The 26,104-nt window shown below is 37.5% G+C and overlaps 1 protein-coding gene across 1 annotated transcript in view; it reads left to right on the plus strand.

Annotated features, from left to right (window-relative positions):
* The window catches only part of ST8SIA1 (ST8 alpha-N-acetyl-neuraminide alpha-2,8-sialyltransferase 1), a 151,676-nt gene that overhangs the window by 77,885 nt on the left and 47,687 nt on the right, over positions 1–26,104 (plus strand). The window contains exons 3-4 of the mRNA XM_046678519.1: positions 4,520–4,629; positions 10,522–10,614. Coding sequence (XP_046534475.1) covers positions 4,520–4,629; positions 10,522–10,614 — 203 coding nt within the window. The remainder of the gene's footprint in view (positions 1–4,519; positions 4,630–10,521; positions 10,615–26,104) is intronic.

Consider the following 26,104-nt stretch of genomic DNA (forward strand, 5'->3'; position numbering starts at 1 on the left):
AATAATGTACTAATATATATTTATATAGGACTTCAGAGTTTCCTGATGACATTCAACACCTCACTTTGTTTTAATTCTCTTAATTGTACTGGGAGATAGACAGAGTGGTTAGTTATGATCATGCCTCACTTCCACTGAGGCACTGACAGCTTGAGAAGCCTAGCAAACCAGAATCTGAATCCGGATTGTTAATAGCGTATAGTCATTAAGAAGATGGCCATTAACAGATGGGACAGTGATAGGTGAAAAAACTTGAACAAAGATCCATAAAATGAATTAGAGGTTGAGTAATATTTTGAGCTCGTTGCTATAGTCAATCTGGCTAATTCATTTTTTCATTTACAGTGGTATTTTTTAAGTTTAGCAGCAGAAGTGTTATAGTGGACTATGATATTTTCTTGCATGGGTGCAAGGAGATAGATACATTTGAAAAGAAAGAATATAATGCCCTAATAAAAATACTTCTTGCCAAAGTCATCATATTCATGTGAAAATGGATCATCAAGAGTTCTTTCTATGTAGTGCACCCAAAAAGGAGAACGCCTTGTTCATACATCATTCTGATGAGTGTTGACGATTGCCAAGTTGAGCTATTTTGCATCTAAAATGGAATAACAGTATTGTTTCAGTTAGTTAAAAAAATATTCCACAGTATTTTCTTGGTTAAGTGTTTCCTCTCTGTAAAGCTGTGGTGAGCTGTTAGTAGTCACTCATATATTACCAATGCCCAGAAGGGTGTGCTCAGGGACTCAGGAAATAGTTATTGAAATGAAATGAAATTACTTACGTGAGGGCTAGCAGTTGACAAAATGAAGAAGTGGGAAGCAAACATTACCAGAAAAAAGTCAGAAATGGCTTTTTTCTCCCCAGACTGTTGTTCAAGGGCTTTAAAATTTTTTTTATAGTACATGGATATAATAGTTAAATTTTCCACTAATAAAATTATTCTAGTTGTTAGGATAGAGTTAGATAAATCACTGTTTTACCGTGTTCCCCCAAAACTGATGGAATCTAGCTATTTTGTGGCTTGAATAAGTCAGCGGACTTTGTTAGGAGGTGGGAAGGGATGAAAGAAGGGTGGGAAGAGGAGTAACCACCATGCCCATGGCTCAGCAAGGTACTTGACCTATATCATCTCATGTAATCTCAATAAATCCTGTGCAATATTATCCCTCTTTAGCCACAGGAAGTGGAACCCCGAGGGGTCTGACAGCCTGCTCTGCAATTCCCCAATCTGGGAGTTAGGAGGTAGTGTTTGTACCCAGGTTTATGCTGCTGCTACTGGTGCTCCCACTGCCTGCCCAGATCTGCTTGTTCTGGACACAGATTCTTGGCCTGAAAACTTGGGATTGCCAGTCAAACGGAGTGGGGTTTAATCTGGCTTTCACAAAGTAAACTAAATATTGGTTGAGGATGAGTGAACCCACACTTTTCAAATAAACCATATGCAAATAGATATGCAAATGTATGTGTATAACTCACTGAACTCAGCTGAGGCTTCTGTCTTCACTACTGAGCCAAGTCTGTCCTTGTTAAGGTTACTAGTCACCTCCATGTTGCTAAATCCAGTAGCAGTTTTCAGCTGTTATTTTTACTTAATCTATCGGTAGCATTTGATGCAATTTTTTTCCCTTCCCTCTTGAGACACTTTCTTTTTACTTGGCTTCTAGAACATCACACTCCTGTTTTTTCTCCCATCCGTTGGCCACCCCTTCTTAGTCTCCTTTACTGATTTCTCCTCAGTCTCCTGAGGAATGCCTCAGGATTCAGGTCTTAGATCTCTTCCCTTTTTTGTCTACACTCGTTCACCATCTAGTCTCTTAAGTTTAAATACCTACTGTATGTTGATCACTCTCAATTTTCTATCTCCAGGAAAGACCACTTCCCTGGCTGAATTCTCATAGATCCAGTTGTCTACTTGACATTGACACTTAAATGTCTAGTGGGCTTCTCACGATTGACATATTTACGATTGAGCTCCAAATCATTCCCCTCAAACCTGCTCCTCCTGCAGTCTTCCGTATCTCAGCAGATGGCAAGTCTGTCTTTAAAGTTGTTCAAGCCAAAAACCTGGGCATCATTCTTGATTCCTCTCTTCTTCTCTTACCTATTTCCATTGCATCAGCAAATCCCATCAGCTCTTCCTCCAAAACATCTCCAGAATCTACTTATTTCTCACCACCAAACTGCTATCGTCCTGGTCCAAGCCACCAAAATCTCTAGTCTGTTGTTATAGGAGACTCCTAGCTGGTCTGTTTCTTTCTGCCCATGATGTCTTACAGCCTCTTCACGCAGCAGCAGAGTGATTGTTCCACAATATGACATAATGTCACTCCTTTGCTCATCCTTTATTGACTTGATTCTCATCTTAGAATAAAACCCAAAGTCTTTACCATACCCGCCAAGGCCCTACAGATTTTGTTCCCCCATCTCCCACCAGTTAACTCTCTGATCTCCTCTCCTACTTCTCTGCCCCTTGCTTACTCATGTCCAGACACAATAGGCTCTTTGCTCTTCCTTTCACACCCCGGGAATGTTCCCTCCTCTAGGTCCGCACCAGTGGTTCCCATGATATCTGTAAGGCTCACTATCTCATCTCCTTCATGGATTTGCTTATGCGTCTCCTTTGAGTTCTTCCCCGACCTCCCTATTTAAATGGCAGTTCCTCTTCAAAAGCATTTCCTGATCCTCTCTTGCTGATAATTTGTTTGTTTCCACAGCCCCTGTCACCATCTGACATACTGTTCCTTTTGCTCATTTATGTTTATTTATTTCCCAATTAGAATGTAAACTCTGGGGGAACAGGGATTATTACTTAGGTTCCTATCACCCAGGACAGTGCCTGGAACATAGTAGGCACTTAGTAAATAGCTGTGGAATAAATGAATTGCTAATGAGTGTGAATACTTAAGTCTCCTTCTGGTAAATGATAGATCTAGCTAATGTGTTTCTAGTGTTGATTTCAAACCCTCCTCTCTGGAGTGACTGAGGAAAATGCCATGAGTGATCCTGGATCCTCCTGGACATGTTAGAGTGCTGGCCTTGGCCTGTCCCTCTTCTCTGTATCTGGAGTTCTCTGGACCCTTCTCTGTTGTCATGCAGGCAATTCTTAACTCTCTGCTGCCAAATGCTTAGACTTTACATCTTAAGTACTGTATCTTTATCAACTCTATTTTCATAGCTCTGCCTGTTCCTTTTACATACTAGAAATCAAGGAAGTGAAATTCTCTGCTTGTGCAGCCTTAAGTGCCCACCTCAGCTACCAATGACCACACAGACTCTTGGAATTGGTTTTTTCCGGTTTCATTATTCTGTGCCCATGAAAACCCTTACGGTATATATTCACGCATTTGTTCCATTTATCCTTTTGGTATAATCCATATTATTTGCTTCAGATTCATCCGAGATGGCCTATTTAATATCAGTGTATTTATTTTATGTACCAGTTATGTCTATCTAAGTTCTCCCCTCAAAGAACTCCAACCATCAGACATTGCTTCAGCAAGCAGGAAATTCTGTACGTGGTGGTTCTTGCTGACCCAGCTAAAAGAGACCGAATGACGCATTTCACTTTCAGGGGCTATTGCTGGGTTTTGATATTCCCTGGTACTATAAATAGCAGTTCAGGTACACAGAACATTTTCTTTGCAGTCCACTTCAGTGTCTGCAGAAAGAAGGTCACATGCTCTCTGGTTCAGCACAAGCCACTTGCCCCTTGTGCCTCCTAAGTTCTCGGCAGAACCCCCCCACCCCCAAAGAGTGTTCGTTTGCTCATAAACACAGCATTTGCTCTCAGCATACTTTTGTGCCTTTGTTTATGCTGCTTTCTCTGCCTGGCAGAATCCTACTCATTCTTTACGATCCATCTCGAATGAGAAGGCTTCCCTGAGTCGGCTTGGCAGAAATGCCTTCTTGTTCTTCTATGGGATTCTCCACGGCATTCGGAGCCTCCCTCTTCTGCAGCGATTTCGGCATTACATTAGAGTCTGTTATATAAGTCTATATCTTCACATACTCCTTATGTCCCAAATTGTGAATCCTGAGGCCTGCGACTTCTGTATCTTTGTCTTTATCCCCAGCAGTCAGCATAGGAAACTCTCAACAACATTTGTTGAGTGAATGGCTGATTGTATGAATGAATGAAATTGCGTTCAAATAGGGGAATAGAATTCGTTTGAATTTGTTTCCAGCTTAATACCTTTAAAACTAATCCTATAAGTTTAGGTTGGAATTTTCTATTTTCCCTAGCAGACACCCTCTACTATGTGCATGACCATTTTGATACAGAAAAAAAGTTATATTTAAATACACTTCAGGGAGCGTAAAACAATTTTTTTTTAATTTCAAAAGAAAGGCTAGTTTGTTCCTTGCAAACTCCTCAGCATCTTTCTTTCCACATGCTCTTTTTGCTCTGCCCAGTCTTCAATCAAATTCCTCCAAAGGGTCTGCTGTAAAGAATGATTTTGTGAGCGGTTGTGTGTTCTCTGCAGTGAAAACCCGCCTTGTTTTCTGTTGCTAGGCAACCCCATTCCAGCTGCCCTTGAAGAAATGCGCGGTGGTGGGAAATGGTGGGATTCTGAAGAAGAGTGGCTGTGGCCGTCACATAGATGAAGCAGATTTTGTCATGCGGTAAGAGAGCACCCACAGCGCGGCCTCTGCCTTCTCTCTTTTTCCCCACCCCTCCCACAAGCCCGGGGCCTTTCAGAACTAGTCACTTATGATTAATCAGTTGTAGCTGCTCTTCAGCTTCCCTTCAAGTTCATATACAAGTGAGTTTAGGAGAGGGCCAGGGGAGCACGGGAACAAGCCCCAAGAAAGAACAAAGCTGAGAAAGTCTCAGAGGTCATGGGGAGACAGTCCGCTGTGAATAAAGGCAGCCGGGAAAAGTGGAGACACTCAGATTTTATTTTAGATTGTGCAGTTGAGTGATGAAAACTAAAAATTTTTCTTAAGACTAACTCTATGAATAAACATTTTCATTTATTCATTCTATACCCTTTTCTTCTTCTTTTTTCACCAAAGCATTTGTGAGTAGCAAGTGGGATTGGAAGAGAGATTTGATCTGTGCATGACTAGGAAAACTGGAAGGAAGGAGGGGGAATATATTTCGAGCAAGGAGGAAGCTTGGTAAAGGAACTGAGCAGAGTGGTGTCACGTACATCAGTTCCAGCAGAAAACAGGAGGCTTCTGTGGGGGCATGCAAAGGAGCTGCTAAGACACATCCAGCCAAGGGTAGAGACCGTCATACTGTAGTGGTAGCAACCTGCACTGTTGGGTGATTTTGACCACAACTGAAGACAGCAAGTGATTGGATTGATATAGGTTTGGTATGATTTGGGTGAGACGAAAGAAGGACAGTGAGGAAAACACCGAGGGTCCTGGCTAGAAAGAGTGTGAAGTGTCACACCTTGAGTCTGGACTGGATAGGCAGTGAGTCCTGAGAAGCTGAGGGGGAAAGGAAAGGACCAAATGGGGCCAAGTGATGTGGTCATTCAGAGCCTGGAGGGGGAGAGTGGTGGGAAAGATGAGGGAGGGATGGGATAATAAGACAAAGAATGGCACACCGGAGTTCACAGTTTCAGAGCTTAGCTTCTCTGGGGACAATCAGATGTGTTGTAGAAAAAGAAGTGTAGGAAGTTTGAAGCTAGACTGTGGAGGGTTTTTCAGGTGTGCCCCAAAGCCTCACTGAAGTAGAAATGACTACGAACCAGGTGCCAGAAGGCTGCGGGGCCAGGAAGGCTGAGGTCTGAGCAACGCAGAGGGAATAACACTGGCAAAAGAGGAGGGGACGTTTTGGGTTTTGTTTTCATCTTTAAGGATAAATAGATAATGGTCTACAAGTGGCAAAAGGCAGCTGAGAAATCACTAAACCACCTCCGAGCTCTGAGCTAAATGGAGCTGGGGAGAGTAAAGACTCTGAGACTGTTCCGGGGAAGCCACGTACTTGGGGGAGGGCCACGTTCCCTCTCAGAGAAGGAGAGTTGGGCTCCTTGAAAGACTTCTTATCTCACTGATGAAGCCTGCAGCAGAGTGAGGAGATCCTTCTATAGCTGTCTTTCCTTCAGGGAGCTGCCCTTCCATAATATTTTCAATGTATGACTGTGTTTTCCTTTCCATTGCAGTTATGATTATTTTTTGGCAATATAAGCAAACAATGGGAAAATGGAGAAAATGAAAATGTAGTTCTCTTCATTCAGGTCAATACAACATCTGTTTATTGAGCACCTTCACTGTATTGGGGCTTAGTGGTGTCTGGAAATGGTAGGTTGAACAATGCTGTCGTGGACTTGGAACCTGGAGATGTGCTAGTGCTATGATTTGGGTAGCTCAGAAACAGACAGTGGGGGAGTGAGGAGCTTCTGAGGAAAAGTGGTGTGTATCCTGAGCCCTCTCTTCATTCTACCTGGGCACAGGAACAACTTTTGCAAGGCTCTAATGTGGTAAAGACACCAAGTGCTGTCTCAGTGCTGTGAGCCATGGGGAGAGTGCTGTGAGATGGGGCTGGAGAGGTGCTTAAGCTATAGGAGTGGATATAATCGCCTAGGGAGCACAGGTAGATGAGAAGAGCAGAAGCCCTGGACCAGTTCAGGTGCCCACCCCAATCTAGTAGCATTAGGTGGAGGTTGAGGGGCCAGCAAAGAAGTAGATAGGAGGGCAAGCCCTTGCCGCTAACTAGCTCTGTGACCTACAATGTGTCATTTGGCCTTTGCTGGGGCTCAGCTTTCTCATCTCTGTAAGGAAGTGGGAGCAGACAATTCCTCAAGCCTTTCCGTTTTGGAAACTCTGATTCTGTGATTGTACGAATGCTATAGAAGTGTAACACAGTTCATGTAGTCTAGTTTAAATTTTCAGATTCGTCTCAAATGTCGGTTTATTCTCTCTTTCCAAAAACTATGTAAAGAAGAAAGAATGGATAATATTATAGACTCAGTTTCAGGGAAGTGAAGTGATTTCAAGAGGTCTTAATACATTGTGGAAGGAGGCAGTACAATAATGTAGTTTTATATTATTTCTGGGTGCGTATGCGTGTGTGTGACTACATTGAGGAAGATGGATATTTTGAACTTAACATGTAGGAAACTAGGCCTAAGCATTGTAGGGGTTATCTAGTGGGGTCATATCTTTCTCAACTAAACCAGACTAACTTTGCTTTGTATACAGTCAATGCTGATATATTCAAGTTCAGAATTAATGAGTTCCTGTGATTAGAGTGCCCAACACATTATTAAGCATAATGTTCATGGAATGATGAAAGAGGTGAGGATTGAAGAGAATTCAAAGAAGGTAGGATTGTAACTAGAGCTATGTGTGCATCTGCCTTAGATTTAATTTTAAGAATAGTGCCGTTTTCATAACACATTTGAATTTTTAAAAAGCTTTATTTATGGTTTACAATATGAGGGTAACTAATTGTTGATAAATTGTTTATAAATTTATTTTTATTTGACCATTTATGGATCTATTTATAAATAGTTGCTTAATACACATTTGGGGGGGGGCATCCTTAGAAAATTGAGATAGTATCATGTATTCTAACATTAAACCTTGAGTGAGTAAATATGGGTAGAAAGCATGTAGTGTGTCTGGTCCTAGTCTATAGGGCGCAGGGACAGTTACATTGAAAGAGGAGATCCCAAAATAACCTTACCCATACATCATTACAGATCAAAATGTCTTCCAGAACTAGGATATAACAATGCTGTAACTTTTTATACTTAGACATTTTCAAATACATCTCCCAATGCTGAAAATCAGTTTCCTGTTTTTCAAAGTAAACATTTGCTCTATAGCCAAAAACAACACTTCAAAAAATAATATTATTGAGTAAAATTTATCTGGAAGGTCTGCAAGACAGAGGGAAAAATTGGGTGGCTCAGGGATACAGGGGAGGGCAAAATAATTTTGGTACCATTGGATTATGCTCAAATATGTGTTTTACATACATAAGTATATATAAAAGCAGTAATTTTAAGATCTTTTCTATTTAAGGATTCCTTTCCACCAAGCCCATTCCCTACGCACCTCTACTCCCCAATGTGAAGAATGTTCATTTCTCATCAATTCTGTCATCACATCTTTTAGGATTACACTGAGCACAGTTACTAAGACATTTTAGCCATTAATACTGTTAATTGTACCAACAAGGGATAATGCAAAGTTTGAAACACTTTTATACAATTATATCTTGTTAGAAACAATTTGACTGTATTAAATGGGCCTTTTATGTACATCTATGTAATTATCAATTTAAGAGTTGAGGAGCTAAAATTATAGTGTGCTTTTTCTAAGAAAAGAGCTACAAGGAGGTGTCACAGACATTTGCACTTGAAGAGAAAGTTTACTCAGAAGAGCTTAAAGACAGATTTTTACACCAAAATACAATATCATTATTTTCCCGAAATGCATTTATAAAATATTACTTTATTGTTTTAAGCATTTCTCTCTGTTGTAGGATTTGGTAGTCAACATCCAGAAGTTTTTCTTGAGTTAATCTTAGGAAAATTTAATAGTTGGGGAATGGCAGAGACCTTAATATTTGCAAGTTCCCTTTCGTACAAATAAACTATGTGTTAGTCTGTTTTCAGAGTAAAAACTCTGTGGTGGGAGGTATGAAAGGACCCAGACATTTGAGCCAGGGATCACCCTACAAGGAACACACAGAAAAACAAAATATTTATTCATGAAAACCAACTTGTTTAGTTTAATAATGACAAAACAGGTTGACCGCACTTCCTAGCAATATTCAGAGTTTACAGTTTTAGTATATCATGGTTGATTCTCACATGTTAATGAAAGACTATCAAGATCAAAGCTTTTTTAAGAGACAACCAAATTTTAGCCTGTGTTTTATCCTGGAAGTCTTCTTTGTCTTTGCAAAGATCAGTTAAATCACAAGACTACAGTCATCACCACTGCCAGAGGAGCTTGGTTGTTAATACGTGTATAAGTTCACTGCCTCACAAGTGTCCTCAGAAATCACGTAGGATATGGTGCGCCCACTACACTGTAGACGCCTCAAGAGTCAGCTCTGCAACTTGGCTTCCCCCGGGCTCCCCACAGTGCCCATTGTGTTCATTCTCAATGGGCACTCAGCAAAAGTCACTGACTGGCTGACAAATTAATCTGTGGGTAGCTGTCAGAAGAACCAGTGTCTCATTATCAAAGAGCAGATGACAGGAAGATTCCACAGCAACTGAGACAAGTTTCCACCTAGGATGCCCTGACGTGGTAAGAGTCACAGGGTAAATACAAGACAGCATCAAGGAACTTGAGCTGATCAGCTGAGTGGGCGCATGGACAATTCCATGACCTGGGAGAAATTTGTAGGGAAAATTTAACAGTTGGGGAATGGCGGAGACCTTAATATTTGTAAGTTCCCTTTCTTACAAATAAACTATGCTTTAATTTGTTGAAGTAATAAAAAGTTAGAGGTGCCCTGATGTGGTGGGAGTCAAGTTAGAGGTGTGGGTGGAGAGGAGAAAGTAGGACACAGTAATAAAAGAAAACCTAATGGAAACCGTAGACTCATTTGGGTTTTCATAAATAATAAATAAATATTTAATTATCTTTACATTTTATTTCTGATATGTGATATATTTGAGCTTTTAGTACGTGTGAGTCATCAAGGTGGGGCCCTTTTATACATTTCTTTCTTTAATCATTACAACAACTGTATTAGAAAGGAAAAGTCATTATGCTCATTTTGTCATGGGGAAACTGAGGCCAGGCAGATGAATTAACTTGCCTCATGTCCCACTGGCAGGAAGCCATGGGATTTGGATTTGCAGTTGCTGTATTTTCCATTGTAAACATTCGTAAGACATTGTGGCCAGGAAAGTAATGGGGCCTGGGGTGGTGTGTGTGTGTGAGGGAGGGGAAGCTATTTCTGTCACCAGGAAAACATCACCTGTACTCTTCCCCTTGGCTGAACTGGCATGGTGGAGAGTCATTGCATTTCTTTAGATGACAGATCATTTTGCCTTCCCCAGTAGTCAACCCATCCATTGGTCATGTACCCAAAAGTCAGACATGCATTGATTTAGATGGCAGAGTTTGCCCTGAATGTGCTATTATACTTTAAAATTGGGGAAAAGAACGAAAAACACAAGCAAATACAATTCTCCCCTGTCTCTTGAGGTTTGTGGGTATGCAGAGAACACTGTAGATCTTGTGTCTGTAACAGTACCACATCCTCCTGCACTCTAATTTCAAGTCTGATACTCTTTCCTACCACTTCAAACATATTTTGAATGGAATAAATTCATTCTAGTTACTTCTCTTTCCTATCATGGATCACTTACCTCTCTAGCTGACATTTTCTTTCTTCTAAAACAGGACTAGTTTTTATGACAGCATTTTGAAGATACTGATAGTTAGTCATCTAATGTCTATTGAAAGGGAGAGGTGATAAAAACAGTTATTTGTGAATTGAGCTAGACTTAGTAAAATTCCTATTTGTCACAACTGACTTGATTTAAAAGTATGTTAATTGTTCTAAAATGTTTGCTCTTGTTTCTCTAGATGCAATCTTCCTCCGTTATCAAGTGAATACACTAAAGACGTTGGATCCAAAAGTCATTTAGTGACAGCTAACCCCAGCATAATTCGGCAAAGGTAAGAGTTTATGGCTTCTGTCTGTGAGGAACTCAAGAGGAAAGCTTTTGAAGTATTTAACATTTTAAAGGCAGTGAACATAATTCAGTTTGAGAAACAAAGAAGAAAACCATCTGGACAGGCAGGAAGGATGAAGGAGGGAATTGTAAATAAACTAGGCAGGATTATGGGAATCCAAACACTATTTCGTGCTTCCCCTGGGATTCTGTTTCTTGCCCTTAGAGATGGTAGAAATAACATGAAAATCTTTTGTTTTGCTCAAAGAAGCAATGTAGTATCCTGCTCTTACTCCTTACTACTACTTTCCGATTTGTCGACTTCAGTCCCAACTCATTGATTGGCATTGATTGGTGAGCTGAATTAATATCAATTTTATTAAAGGATAAAAACAAGGAGATGACCAATCTACTATAATATATGCATGCATGAAAATAGCAGTATTCTTGGAATGTGCAGGAATGTATGATTATGTGATATAATAATATATTACATTACATTCAATCAGCTTTGGAAACGCAGACAGAAAATTCTTGCTCTAGTATCCATTCCAGGTATCTTTGCAGCTGCTGTGGGAGCTTCTGGGGGTCAGTCTCTAGCTGATGAAGGCCATCAGTAAGCTATCAGCTATTTCTCCAAGGTCTGGTCATTGTAGAGAATGACTCAGTCTTTGGGAAAAGAGGAGTCAGACGTTGCCTTTATACTCTCCCGTGTAGCTACCCATTAGGAGTGAAATACCCTGACATTGCGGACTCAGGCGCTTGTCATCTTATGAAGTCCTGGCCAAGTGAACAGCATTGGTGTGTCACTTTATAAACAATGCCGTTCTACTTGTTTTGGTTTGTAAGTAAGCATTCCTGTAAAATAGATGTCCAGAAACACAACCAGTTTTTAATTTTGACAGATATTGCAAAATTACCCTTCCAAAATGTAGTATTTACTTTCTCTTCAGAATGGATAAGACTGCCTGTTTCCCAGTACTGAAAACAACATTATGTCCTATTAATCTTGTAAATGTCTGTCAGTTTGTTGGGTGAAAAATGATATGTTATTTTTTACTCCATATGCATTCTTTTCTGAATACAAGAAGGGCTGAGTGGGTATTGACTATTAGTATTTCTTCTGTGACTTGCTCGTTTGTATTTTTTGTTCATTTTGTGCTTTCTGTGTGCGAGTGTGAGGAAGATTGGCCCTGAGTTAACATCTGTTGCCAATCTTCCTCTTTCTGCTTGAGGAAGATGGTCCCTGAGCTAACATCAGTGCCAATCTTCCTCTGTTTTATATATGGGATGCCGCCACAGCATGGCTTGATGAGCAGTGTGTAGGTCTGTGCCCAGGATCTGAAGCTGCAAACCCAGGCCAGTGAGGTAGAGCATGTGAACTGGACCACTACACCACTGGGCTGGTCCCTGTGCTTTTTTCCTTTTAAAAAATATTTTCCTGTTGATTTATAGGAACTGTTTATATTCTACATATTAAATCTTTATTTGCCATATTTGAAGCGAATATTTCCTTCTAATCTGTCACATATCTTTTAGCTTATGTTAAATCAGAATTTAACATTTTTTATATAATGAAATTTGTTAGTCTTTTCTTTTATGGCTTCTTTTTTTAAAAAAAATCTTTGTTTGGATAATCGTCCTTATCTACATTCCCTTCAATGAGAAAATATCATCTTGTATTTCTCTAGTGCATTTATAGTTTCATTTTTCATATTCAAGAAATTTAATCCAGGGGCCAGCCCCATGGCGGAGTGGTTAAGTTTGAGTGCTCTGTTTTGGCAGCCCAGGGTTTCACTGGTTTGGATCCTGAGCGTGGACATGGCACCACTCGTCAGGCCACGCTGAGGTGGCGTCCCACATGCCACCACTTAGAAGGACCTACAACAAAAGAATATACACATATGTACTGGGAGGATTTGGGGAGAAAAAGCAGAAAAGAAAAAAAAGATTGGCAACAATTGTTAGCTCAGGTGCCAATCTTTTAAAAAAAAAAAAGAAAGAAAGAAATTTATTCCATGTGAATATGTTTATTTTTATAACAATAATTTTGCTTTTCAACAAAATATTTTTTATTATAAGGAATTAAAACAAAAGAGAAAAGTACAAACAAGGTAAAAAAAATCACCCCAAACCTCACTATTTGTAAATAACCATAATTTGGTAAATTTTTTCCATATATTCATATATTCTTCAGAACTTTGAAGCTATTGTTTCATTAACTTCTTCCACCCAATCTTGTCAATCAGAAGTCTAATGGAAATCTATTTTTTGTTCTAAGAAGGGAAACCTGTTTTTCCTATCTCCACTAAAAGCTTTTACAATTTCTTTTTATCATTTAAATTCAGAAAGTTTACCAAGATCTATCTTAGAGTGGGTCTTTTCTCATTCATGTTTCTCGGCACGTTAATGAGAGGTTCTTTTAGTTGGAAGACTTGAGGGTTTAGTGGTTAAGAGTCTGTACTCTGCACAAGATGACTTGGATTTCACTCTCTGCTCGCCCACTTACCGGCTGTGTGAACTTGGCTAAGTTATTTAACACTTCCTCCTTTCGTTTCTTCATCTGTAAAGCAGGGACAATAATACCTACATAATAGATTTGTTATAATGAATTAAATTACATATGGATGTACATGTACATATGTGTATAAACACATGTGTATATCTATGTAGATTATAATTACATATAAACAGTGCCTGGTTCTAAGCACCATATAAGTGTTAGCTGTCATAACATTCTCTTGCTTATGTGCCTGATTATTTCCTCTTCTCAACTGTATTTGCTCTCTCTTTTCTAGTCTTACTATATGGATGTCAGAACTTCTAGCTCTATTATCTATGACTTCTAACTCTTTTCTTATACCATATAGCTGTGTGTGTGTGTGTTTGTGTGTGTGTGTGGTGTGTTGTATCCCAGGAATAATCCCTTTCAACTCACTAAATAGTATTTGGTTGTGTTCATTCTTCTATATAGTCTCCCACTTTCACTTTTTAAAATTGTGTTTTTGTTTTCTGTGAGCCTAATTATTTCTTTTTCAAAGCAGCACGTTCTTTTTTTTTTACAGATGTGATGTCCTCTTAAGTTTCATCAAGAGCCTATTAATGCACTTAAAAGTTTTTGTTTATTTGTGCATTTCAGATTATTTCCTTTATTTTTTGGATTTAATGCTACATATGTGATTTGACTTTTTCAAAAATTTGAATGTTTTTTGTTCATTTTTGTATGATGTCTGTTTGCTGCCAGTAAATATAGGTATATTGCTTACATAGTCAACAATTAGTTTTTAAAATGTCACTGAAAACCAAAAATGCCTGTCAAATTTGTAAGTCAGTAAATTAAATGAATGACTAAAAATCAGTGCTTAAAATTTAATTTTTACTGGTGTTTGTCGATGTAGCTAATGTAGCGTAGCAAGGAGTTGGGAAGAAAGAGAGAACAAAACATACTCTCTCGTAGTTTAGTTATTGGCTCTCACTCAATTCTTGTTTTTTGTTTTGTTTTTTTGGGAGGGTGAAGGTCTGATAGGAATATGGCAGAAAATCTCGAATGATGATGGTGTCTTTAATTCAGTTAAGTGGGTTGATGTTTTGGGAATTCTAGGAATACAGTTTGTGTGCCTTCTTGGAGAATTCTCATTCAACAGAATGAGCAAAGGGGCAAGAGAACACTTACAGAAATTTTTCTTTGATTATTTAAAAACTTTTTATTTTTAAATAGTTACAGGTTCACAAGAAGTTGTAAAAGAGTGCGGAAAGCTCCTATGAACTTTGTCTCCAGTTTCCCCCAGTGGTAACATCTTGCATAACCATAGGATAATATTATAACTATTATTTGACCTGGGAACAAAATAACTTTTAAGGAGAAATAAATGTTCTTGTGGAGGAGACTTGAAACGTTCAGTGTATTACATTCAAGAGTGAAAGATTCTGTTTTCCTACCTGATTATGTGGAGCTGGTGGTACGATTTTAAAAGGAATGTGAAAAAGAATGTTTATACCAAGATTTAGAGCAAGATGAGAGATAGAGATATTGAGATTGTACTTTTGAGAAAAATTGTAGTAACTACAGAAGAAGAGAGGAAAAGGTCAAAAATTAAGTATTTATGAGGAAAAGTAAACCTGCTGGTTAAGACTTAAGTTCACTATAAAGAATTAATGTAAGGCAAACAAGAATCATTATTATTAATATTGGTCAACTTTTAGTCAACATTTCTATGTGCCAGGTTCTGTGCTCTTTATATGCATTTCCTCACTTAATCCTCAAAACAGCTCTAATAGGTAGAAAGCATTTTAATTTGTGTATTTACAGAAACTTTAGTCACCTGCTCATACTCATAGCTGCTACTAATCTGAGACTTGACCTAGATATGTCTCAATGACCCAGACCCATAGCTTGTGCTCTTAACCAGTGACCATCGCATCTCTCAGTCTTTCCGGGTGATCCGTGTATTGTACAAAGAGAATAAATGGAGTTTCACAAGTGATAAATCATTTTGGAAAAGTGAATGAAAGTTCTCTCCTTTAAAAAAATGTATTCTAAATATAGCAAGATTTTTTGACACAAAATCAAAATTCATACAGCAATTCTGTTTTGAGAAATAAAGAAAAAATATACCATTTACAATAGCATCAAATAATATACTTAACAATTAAACAAAAAACCAAACCCTCTATGGAGAAATTAGGGCATTTTATTGAGAGACATTTCGTACAACCTGACTAAATGTACTGATTTACCACGTCCGTGATTGAAGGACTCGGTATTGGAAAGGTGTCAGTTCTACCACATTGATCTATAGATTCACTGAAGTTCCGATAAAGTAACATAGGCCTTGTGATTTCTTAAACACTCTTTAAATAACACTAATTATAAGGGAAAAGACTGATAAGTTTGATTTATTAAATTAGGAACTTTTATTCATAAAAAAGTTTTTTGATAAAAGTAGAGCAACTATAGTCACATTGTAGAAGATGACAACTAGCAAAGGACTCATATCCAGAATATATGAATAACTCCTTCATATTTAATTTAGAAATAAATTAATTTAATATGAAAAACAGAAAATCCAATAGGAAAATAAGTCAGAGTTGAACCGTGCTTCAGAGAACAAGTCCAAATAACCAATAAATGAATGAATATATGCTCTACCTCGCTAGTAATCAGAAAAATACAGATAAAAATCCTAATGAGATATCATTACACATCCATATAGTTGGCAGAAATTACTTCAACTCCTGGTGAGGATGTATAGCAACTGAAAATACCCTCTATGCTATTCGGAGTGAATATAGTTATAACCACTTTAGAATGCATTTTGACATTATCTGTTAGAGTTGAAGATGCATATTTCCCATGCGCTAGCAGTTCCATTCCTAGGTAAATGCCAAAGAGAAAAACAGCATTAATATAAAGAAGAAATGTTTGAAAATTGTTTATAATAACTAAAAACTAAAACAGTTGGTTATGCATCAGTGTTGGATGAATACATAAATTGGGATATGCTCACATAATGGAATGCTTTACAGCAATGAACTATACCCACAATAAAATGGATGAACCTCACAAACTTAATGTTGAGAAAAAGAAGTGTCATAAAAAATGTAGTAGGAAGTCAGCCCTGATGGCCTAGTGGTTAAAGTTTGGCACTCACCACTTTGGTGGCCTGGGTTCACTTCCCAGTTGCTGAACCACACCACCCATCTGTCAGTTGCCATGCTGTGGCAGTGGCTCACATGGAAGAACTGGAATGACTTACAGCTAGGATATACCACCATGTATTGGGGCTTTGGGGAAGCAGGGGAAAAAAGAGGAAGATTGGCAACATATATTAACTCTGGGTGAAGCTTTCCCTAAAGAAAAGGAAAAAATACAGTAGGATCCCATATAAAATTAAAAGCAAAACTAATTAACAGTATGTCTTAGGGACACCTACATAGTAAGTAAAACTATAAATAACAGCAAGTGGTCTCTTCTTAGGAGAGGGAAAATTTTGGATTCGGGAATGGGAAATACACATAGGAGATATCTGGATTATTGGCAGCGTTCTTTTTCTTGATCTGGCTGGTGATAATATGGATATACACCACATAATTATTCTTTAAGCTGCACATATATATTTGGTGCATTCTTCTGTATATGTTTTACAAAATAGTATCGTAAGTGTTGGAAGACTATAAAATGTATAGTTAATTTTAGAGACTCTTTGCTTTATGACAAAATAGAGTTCCAAAGAAGTATACTAGATGGTAAGTTATGTATAAAAAGGATCAGTGTCTGGAAAATAAGAAGTCATAAAAAGATTTGAATGGAAGCATATCAAAGCTTTATTAGCACCACTATCAGTGATTTGAGGGTCTATGTTAAAATTGCAACACAGACAATGTTTTAACCTAGGAATTACTGACTTTTCATTTTATAGAAAGAATCAAACAGATATCAAGGCTGGAAACCTTTAGTTGGTTCACTATAGCTTATAGTATATTCATAGCATCTTCTTCAAGTGGCTAGCAGTATATGCAAATAGGATGGTTTATAAAATGCAAACGCATTAAAATATAGATGATGGTGTTACACTATACTGGAACACTAAAATGGAAGAAATAAAATTGAAGTGGGAAAGGCAGTGTGTATTTTTATTTTAGGAGATTATCCTGTTTATATTAGATATTTTATTCATATCTTATAGTCTTCTCCCAAGGCTATGCAAACCCAGGACATTGGCAGTGTCTTGTACTTTCAAGTGACTAAAAATTAAAGGCATTGAGCAAAGATGTGCAGTGAACATGTTAAGTACTACTAATTTTCATAACTGTCCTCCAAACCCTTGATTCTGATAAAAATAATCTGTTGAGAGTTATAAGCACTGCGAGTTTTCACTTCAAAATTCTCTTAGAAAATACCAGCATCAAGATGAAACAGATTTGAGAAAAATTAAGTATATATATGGGAGACATATAATTATGATAGCAAAAATAAAGTTAGAAAAAGTAATATTTTTTAAGATATTTAAAAGAAATTCTCAGTAAGAAGGAGCTTTGCTACAGCCTATATCAGGTTATGTTGTTTAGAGTGCATTCTTATTTTTTTAAAAGCATCTTTGTTGAGGTGTAATTGATACACAAAAAAACTGCACATATTTAAGGTATGCAGTTTGATGAGTTTGGGGATATGCATACACCTGTGATACTGTCAGCATAATCAAGGTACTAAACGTATCTGTCATCTCCAAAATTTCCTTATGTCCTTGTTTTTGTGATGTGTGGTAAGAATGCTTAACATGAGAGCTACCCTCTTAAAAAATTGTTGTTCAATGGTTGTAAAGTGCATTCTTCTTGACAGCACCCAGAACTAAAAGATTAGTTGGGGTATCTGGGTCACAAGATTAGAAAGGGCTTTGCCCAGTAACATTTATCCTCGGATTGAGTTTTTATGGGCTGGGAGAAGACAGATTGTTCTAATTAATGCAGCAGAGTCTGCTGGATCTTCACATCCATTGCTATGGTCTTCTTCCTTTCTTTGTTGTCTTTTATAGGTGAGTGGCAGCAAGGATCCATTCATGGGGTACCCTTCATCAACATACTGCCTCTAACCCATTGGCCCTCAAACATTTTTGTTCAAATACCCTTCAAGAGAATTTTTTAAATCCATCACTATTACCTTGATCATTTTTAAGTTACCTAATTTTTTTGGCATGAGGTTAAATTGTTGCCATTATGTACTCTGAGTGCATTCCTCATTGTGCATATGCTTTAAATATGTATTGCCAAAATCTCAGAAGTGCAGAGTTGGCTCTTTTGATGTTACATGTCCTCCTAGGAAAGTCAGTGCTCTTTGTCAAAGTAATTCCCTAAGTTGAGTTGACATCCTGTCAGAAAAACGCTTTTAATTCAAGGAAGTGTTAAAATGTAACCCCATATAATCATTTCATTTCTGAATTCTAATTATTCAACATACAAATAAGGTATGGGAATTGCCAAGAGTTTGTCCCCTGAATAAAATAAGGCACAGCCTCTTTGTATTTCTTATAAAGATCTTTTTGCTTTTTCTCGGGGGATACTCCCTCAGAAGCTGTGTATCTTGGAAATCTTTCTTTGTTTGATGGCCTGGTGTTTTTACACACTGGGGGAATGCATCCTTGTAATATTTGGGATAATAGGAGGTATGTCTTTCTTTTGTGAAGTGGAAAGGGGCAAATTATGAAAGTAGGGTTTGGAAAAGAGAACTGCCTAGACTCATCAGCCTTGAGCAAATAAGTTTTGAAAAAGTATATATGTGGAAGTTGAAGGTTTGGAAATTCATAGGGAAAGAAGGAGATTAAAATGGGAGCTTAGGGGCTGGTCCGATGGGGCAGTGGTTAAGTTCACACATTCTGCTTCACTGGCCCAGAGTTCGCTGGTTTGGATCCTGGGTGCGGACCTACGCACTGCTTGTCGAGCCATGCTGTGGCAGGCGTCCCACATATAAAGTAGAGGAAGATGGGCACGGATGTTAGCTCAGGGCCAGTCTTCCTCAGCAAAAAAGAGGAGGATAGGTGGCAGATGTTAGCTCAGGGCTAATCTTCCTCAAAAAAAAAAAAAGGGAGCTTTACAAGAACAGAGTTGCTGAGACATTCATTCAACAAAGATTTTTTGAAATTTGCTCTGGGACAAGGAATACAAAATTGAATGAGACATGACTCATACCCTGAAGTTGCTCACAGTCAGCAGACATTCCTATGGTCTCAGGGTCTATGGAAGGGCTTTAGGGGGTCCCTGAACCCCTTCTAAAATTTATACAAAATTCCCATGTATGTGCAGGTATGTATTTGTTATCAGATTTTCTAAGGGTTCCATTACTCACAAAAGCTTTAAAATTCACTAACCTAGACTGAGCCATTCTATGATAGCATGATGTAAAAGTAGAGATTAGAGTCCTCAAAGCTTGTTTCTCAGTTTTTCAATAGAGTTGAAAACTCAGTTAGCCATTTTGCCATAACAAGAATTCAGTATATATTTGGGCAAATGATTGTTAAAGAGAAAAACGAATTTAATTGATTATCTTATTATGACATTAAGGATTCATTTTTAAACTTTGAGGCTCCGGCTTGAGAAATGATTGTTATTTCCAGACACTAAAAAAGAGCAGCAGGATTCTGAGTGTGTGTGTGTGTTTCCATGTAGGCATATTAGAGATGATAGTAAAGGTCTGAGCAGGTCGGGGTCAAGAATCTTTTATCTCTGCTCTTGAGACCCCTGCATATTGTTTGGCATACAGAACATGCACAATAGTGTTTATAGAATGAATGATTAAGTGAATAAATATATTTTAAAATCTCTTCCAAACTGAATTTCTGGTTTAAATTGTCTTGTAAAAGGAAATGTAATGAAGTTTTTGGTGTCAGCTAAAATGCTTTTATGATCCTAAGCTGAGGAGATGAATTTTTTAGTAACAGATATTTCAAAACAGTATTAGTGGAATGCTTAGCTGGTAAAACTCTTTTTTTAAAAAGTTGACATGAATTAGGAAGCAAAAATCTTTTCTTAGAACAACTGAAGTATAAATCATGATGGCGTGAACTTTTGAAGATTTGTAAGTGTATAGCTTTTGATTCACTGATAGAACTTGATATGAGACCCCAGTATTTATCTTGGGGTTCCTAGTATCAGGTAGAGCCTGGGTAATCTCTTCCTATACTAGAAAAAGAGACTTTATCCAGTGGTTTTGCCTCTAATTTTACTAAAGGCAGTTGGGAGTGTGGAGATGTTAACAAAAAGAACAATTGGTTATTTTATTTATGTACTTTTAAAACAATAATTTGAGCATTGAGGAAAATAACTTGGGTCCAAAGAGGATTATAGCAATTTCTTTAAAATTCTATATGACTCACGTCTCAGATTGTGTTCCTAAAACTTCCGTATCTGTTCTGCCAGCTGACTTCTTTCTCCTTTCTTCTCCAAACTCAGAGCAGCTTCTCAGTGTTTGCATGAAGGCTTAGCAGTCATTGGTAGCCATTCAGTCTAACGTCTGCCATGATGTAAGGGAATTAAAACACAGATGCTAAAACTGGAACTAGAGAGAGCAAGCAGAACATAGAGAAGAGATGCCTCTAATAGGGTCTAGATCTGTATGGAGTTCGTGTCTGAGAGGCGGTATTACATAGTGGTGAAGAACACAAGTTTTGGTTTTAAACTGATTTGTATTCCAGTTCTGGTGCCAGTTTTAGTAAATGCTTCTACTTACTAGCTATGTAACACTAGTTACTTAACCTCCCACCTGCCAATTGATAATAAAACTATTTGTCTTGAGGATTGTTGAATAATGTAAATGGGATAATATAGCCGCTTCTAGGAGAAGCTATTCTGACTGATATCCAGAATAGCTACTCAAGAGGACTCTCCTGTTGAAATACATTTTGTTCTTGGATAAAACATATTTTTAAATGTATTATTGAGCTCATCAATTTATGGAATCTCCAAAGGTATTTGCATACTTTTCCCCCCAAACAAACAAAAAACCACAAAACAAAATTAGGGAACTAAAATCAACCAAGCACTGTGAACTATAAAATTCTGATATCAAAGCTGAGAACAAGAGACTAAGTCCTGGACTTAGTATGTTAATGTGTGTCGTATATTAAGCCCTGATAAGGGATCTAATGTGGTCCTAGGTCATTAGCAGCCCCTTGCTTCCAATAGAAGCAAACATAAATTTCTTCTGGAGGAAGCTCTCAGAATTCCCATATATAACTTTCAAACAAATAGAGGCTAATAAGCAAATACTAAAATGCACACAAGCCATCAATATTGAGAGTCCTCAGAGACAAAAAGCAAACAAAAAATTATAGATATATATGCCTGACAATCTATTAGAATTGTCAGATGCAGTATATAACTAAATATGAAGTCTTCATGGAAAAAAAAAAGTCAAAAAGGGAATATCAAAATTAACAAGGTAGCCTTGAAAAAGAACCAAATAGAACTTTTACAAATGAAAAATATAATTGTTTAAATCAACACACATCAGATTAGACATAACTGAAGAGAGACTTGATGAACTGGAAGACAGAGCAAATAATTTTCCAGATAAGACAATGAAGAAAATATGAAAGCAAGACAACAAAGCATGGAGGATAGAATGAGAAGGACTACATTAAAGTGGAATTATAAAACAGAGGTAAAGGTTGCAACTTTTTCAGAATTAAAGATTAGTGTAATTTGTAAATACAGGAAACAAAAGTATCAAACAATCAATTAAATTTTTAAAAAATGCACACCTGGACCATTTTAGTAAAGCTGGACATAAGGTACTAAGAAACAGTTTAAAGCATCCAAAGAGAAAAGACAGATTACCTGCAAAAGAATGACAGACTAAAAGCAGACTTCTTCCAACAGTAAAGATGGAAGTGGGAAAGCAGTGGAAAAATGTCTTTTAAGTGCTGAGAGAAGAAACTATCAACACAGAAATGTGTACTCAGCAAATTATTTTTCAAAATTAAAAACATTTTCTGAAAAACAGACATAGAGATTACTTACCACCCATAGACCTTCACTGAAAGAAATTCTAAAGAGTGTATCTCAGGAGCAAAGAATGTTACTTCAGAAGGAAAATCTGAGATGCAAAGAAATTGGTAAGCATATAAACAAATCTAAACAAACTTCATGTGTGTAAAATAATTATATGTTCTCTTTACATATGATTTGTAGTGTCAAAACAAGAGGCACAATTAAAATACTGGAAAATAACATCACATAAATTGGGAGGGGGAGTTTGGAATTGAAGTGTTTTAAAGCTCTTGTTTCAGTTATTTATTGCTCAATAACAAATCACTCTTTGTGGCTTAAACAACTATCATTTTAGTGTCTTTCACGGTTCTGTGAGTCGGGAATTCAGGAAGGACTAGGCTGAGCAGATGTGGCTCATGATATCTCACCTGGTGGCTGGAGTTGAAATGGCGAAGGGTTGGGCATCTCTATTTCTCCATGTAATCTCAGGGCTCACCTTGTGGTCTCTCCTTGTGGGCTAATTTGGGCTCCCTCACAGCATGACAGCCTCAGAACAATGGGACTGTTTACCTGGTAGCTGACTTCCACCAAAGCTAGCGTCCAAAGACAACAAAGCAGAAGTTCATGGCATTTTTATAACCTCATATTGGAAGTGGCAGCATCAGCTCCATCATACTCTGTTGGTTGAAGCAGTCACAAAGGCCCACCCAGGTTCAAGGGGGAAGAGTCCTGGCATAGATCCAGCACGTGTTGCGAGGAGTATCCAAGTCACATTGTTAGAAGAGGCTGTATGATAGGACATGTTGTGGTCATCTTTGGAAAATATAATCTGCCACTCTGCCCTTAGGCCAGACAGTTCATATCCCTCTCACATTCAAAATAAACTCAGACTTCCCCAAAGACCCCCAAGACTTATCCCATGACAGCATCAACTTAAAGTCCTAGGATCTCCAAAAAGTTGAAAGAAGGAACAACAACAAAAACCCAGAGAACAATAACCTAAAAACAAAATACAACGGAGAGGATTCAAAAAGGCAATGTTGATCCTTTGAAATGTCTAAGTTGATTCTTTGAAAAGTTGATAAATGGAAATTGTTTTGAAATAGACTTTTCATTATTTTCCTACAAATCCATCCTAAAAACAAAGAAAAAGCTTCCAGCGTATATGGATATATATATACACACATATTATATATCATATTATGGATAATTTGAAAACATTGACACTCTTTAAATGTATAAAATTACATAAATGATTTAAGTTGTAACTTACGATATGTCTGTAATGTTAGAATAATATACAGTGATATTTTGGAATAATGTTCATGAATAAATGGTAAAATGCTCACTTTATAATATTAAGTGAAAAAATAAGTATATAACTGTGTATGCTTCAACATATAAAATTATGTGCATAGAAAATCTCTAAGGAAGTAAATCAACATTTTCCAAATTTGCTGCAAAATTTTATACTAGGAAAAATCATTAAAAAGCGAACTGTGTTATATTTTCTCCTAATAGTAACTCACTTTGACAATATAGCAGCCCTGTAAGTTAGAGGGGCAGACAATGTGAATAAAGCCCCAATTTTGCGTGTGGGTTCCTCACCCTCCAGATCTAAGTGAGATTAGCTTGGGCCCCAGATGTTATGTACTGAATTCAGAAAGTCAGAACGTTCTCTGCATCTTTCTAGTAACGTTGTCCTGGGAGCAGTGGAAGCGAGTGTGGCATTAAGAACCTGACTCCTGACACAGAATAGTTATTGCATCAATGTCCATGTGTTTCCTTGCTTTCTCTTTCCCTTTGTGACCTTCTAATCCTCAACGTTAAACAGCAGATCAGATCAAATGTAACCAATGTATCTATAATTAGTAAATAGATACTGGAATAGCCTAAATTCCCATGGTACCTTCATGCAGGTCCATTGAGAGTGGATTGCACCCCAGCGATAAAACATTATTGGGTAGACTCAGCAAGGGTACCAGGTTAAGAATTTTTGCAGGATTTATATTAACATGCAACATATTGAGACCAGCAGACTAATAATTTGTACCTGCTTTCCGAGACCCACGTCTCCTTAGCCTTCTTTTTAATGTTTACTTCAGTTGTATATTTTTTCTGATCAGCAGAATGTCAGTGAGTTGCAACTTCACTGGAAGGAAAAATGTGCAGGAGGATTTCTGGAAACCAGTAGGGCAGCATTGGCTGTCTTATCTAAGATAAATTACTTAACAGCTCCCTGAACGTAACATGGTAGAAAAAGAATTGTTAACAGATGGCATCAGAATTCTGTTTAGAAAGTGTGCTGTGTGTGGAAGTATTCTTTGGCTAATTTCAAGGGGTCAGGAAGAGACTCAAGGGCCTGGTGTTGGTTCCAAGGTTGGATCTGAGTAATAGAAGACTGTAGAACTGTTGCAGTGAGCCAAAAGAGAGGCGATAAGGAAGAGAGAAGGGCTAGAGAAGGGAAGACGGTGAAGGAGCAGGAGTTTCTAGCCAATTTAGGTAAGTTGGCTAGGTGAATTGGCCAGAAAAGAACTGAAATATCTCCAATCAGTTGTAAATTGTTTTTCAGAAACTATATGTTCTGAGATTATTTCCCCTTGACCTCCCTCTCACCTTTTCTTGCTCTTCAGAATTCTAATATATCCATGCAGTTTTGTATATGATATGTGTGTGTGTGTGCACGTGGATATGTGTAAATGATGAAGGGACTGTTTCATCTTTTATCAACGTGGTTTGTGCTCTGAATGATGGCACTTAGAGGGCAGAGAGGACCTTGAAAATGTAATCCTCCTAGGAATGTTTAGATTGGAATCCTGGGAGGTGCTGCATTTATATTGACCGTGTGTCCCTTTTGGAATGTAGAGACACTCTTGACTCACAAAGATATTTTGTTACAGCCAAGGCATTTGTGCCCCAGCTTAACTGTGGGAGGTAACCTTAAATGTAAAGTCTGAAACTGGCTAATTATCTTACCAAAGTCCATATGTGCTAAGAGCTTCTTTGGGCAAGATGGTAGGGGTCCATCTGTGAATAATTCCATTTCACAGAGTTCATTCTGTATTCAGTGATTTCAGATTGTTCAGCTATTAATGAACTTTCCTAATTACCTTCATAAAAAAGGATAACATAGTAATAATTCCTTATTATGTATGTGAATATTTCTGTAGTCTGTGAAAATTACTTTATTGTTAAATTTATATATGTAATTAATTTTACTGGAGAATATGACTCACGTGGATTAAATGGAATATAGTTTTAGCAGTTAGTAATTGTAATTGTATTTGATTATATATTAAATGAATGTTATATATTCTTATAAAAACTATTTGCTTTCCAACTTGAATTATAAGAACATATGTCTATACGTTTCTATTACTAATTAATTTGTTTCATAGAAAGCTTTTTTTTAAATATCAGAGCTTTAGTGTTTGGTTAGATCTTTTCCTGTTTAAACTATTTTATTGAGGTCACATTGGTTTATAACCTTATGTAAATTTCAGGTGTACATCATTGTATTTTGGCTTCTGTATAGGCTGCATTGTGTTCACCACCAAAAGTCTAGTTTTTAATCCATCACCATAGATATGTGCCCTTTACCCTTTTCACCATCCCTCCACCCCCTTCCCCTCTGGTAACCACCAATCTATTCTTCTTATCTATGTGTTTTTTTTATCTTACGAATGTGAGTAAAATCATATGGTATTTGTCTTTGTCTGACTTATTTCACTTAGCATAATACCCTCAAGGTCCATCTGTATTGTTGCAAATGGCATGATTTCATCTTTTTTTATGGCTGACTAGTATTCCGTTGTGTGTGTGTATATATACATACACATACATATATATGTATATACCACATCTTCTTTATCCATTGATGGACACTTGGATTGTTTCCAAGTCTTGGTTATTGTGAATAATGCTGCAGTGAACATAGGGGTGCATACATCTTTTCAAATTAGTGTTTTCATGTTCTTTGGATAAATAGTCAGAAGTGGAATAGCTGGATCATA

This window comes from Equus quagga, chromosome 1, assembly GCF_021613505.1.
Source record: "Equus quagga isolate Etosha38 chromosome 1, UCLA_HA_Equagga_1.0, whole genome shotgun sequence".
NCBI lineage: Eukaryota > Metazoa > Chordata > Mammalia > Perissodactyla > Equidae > Equus > Equus quagga.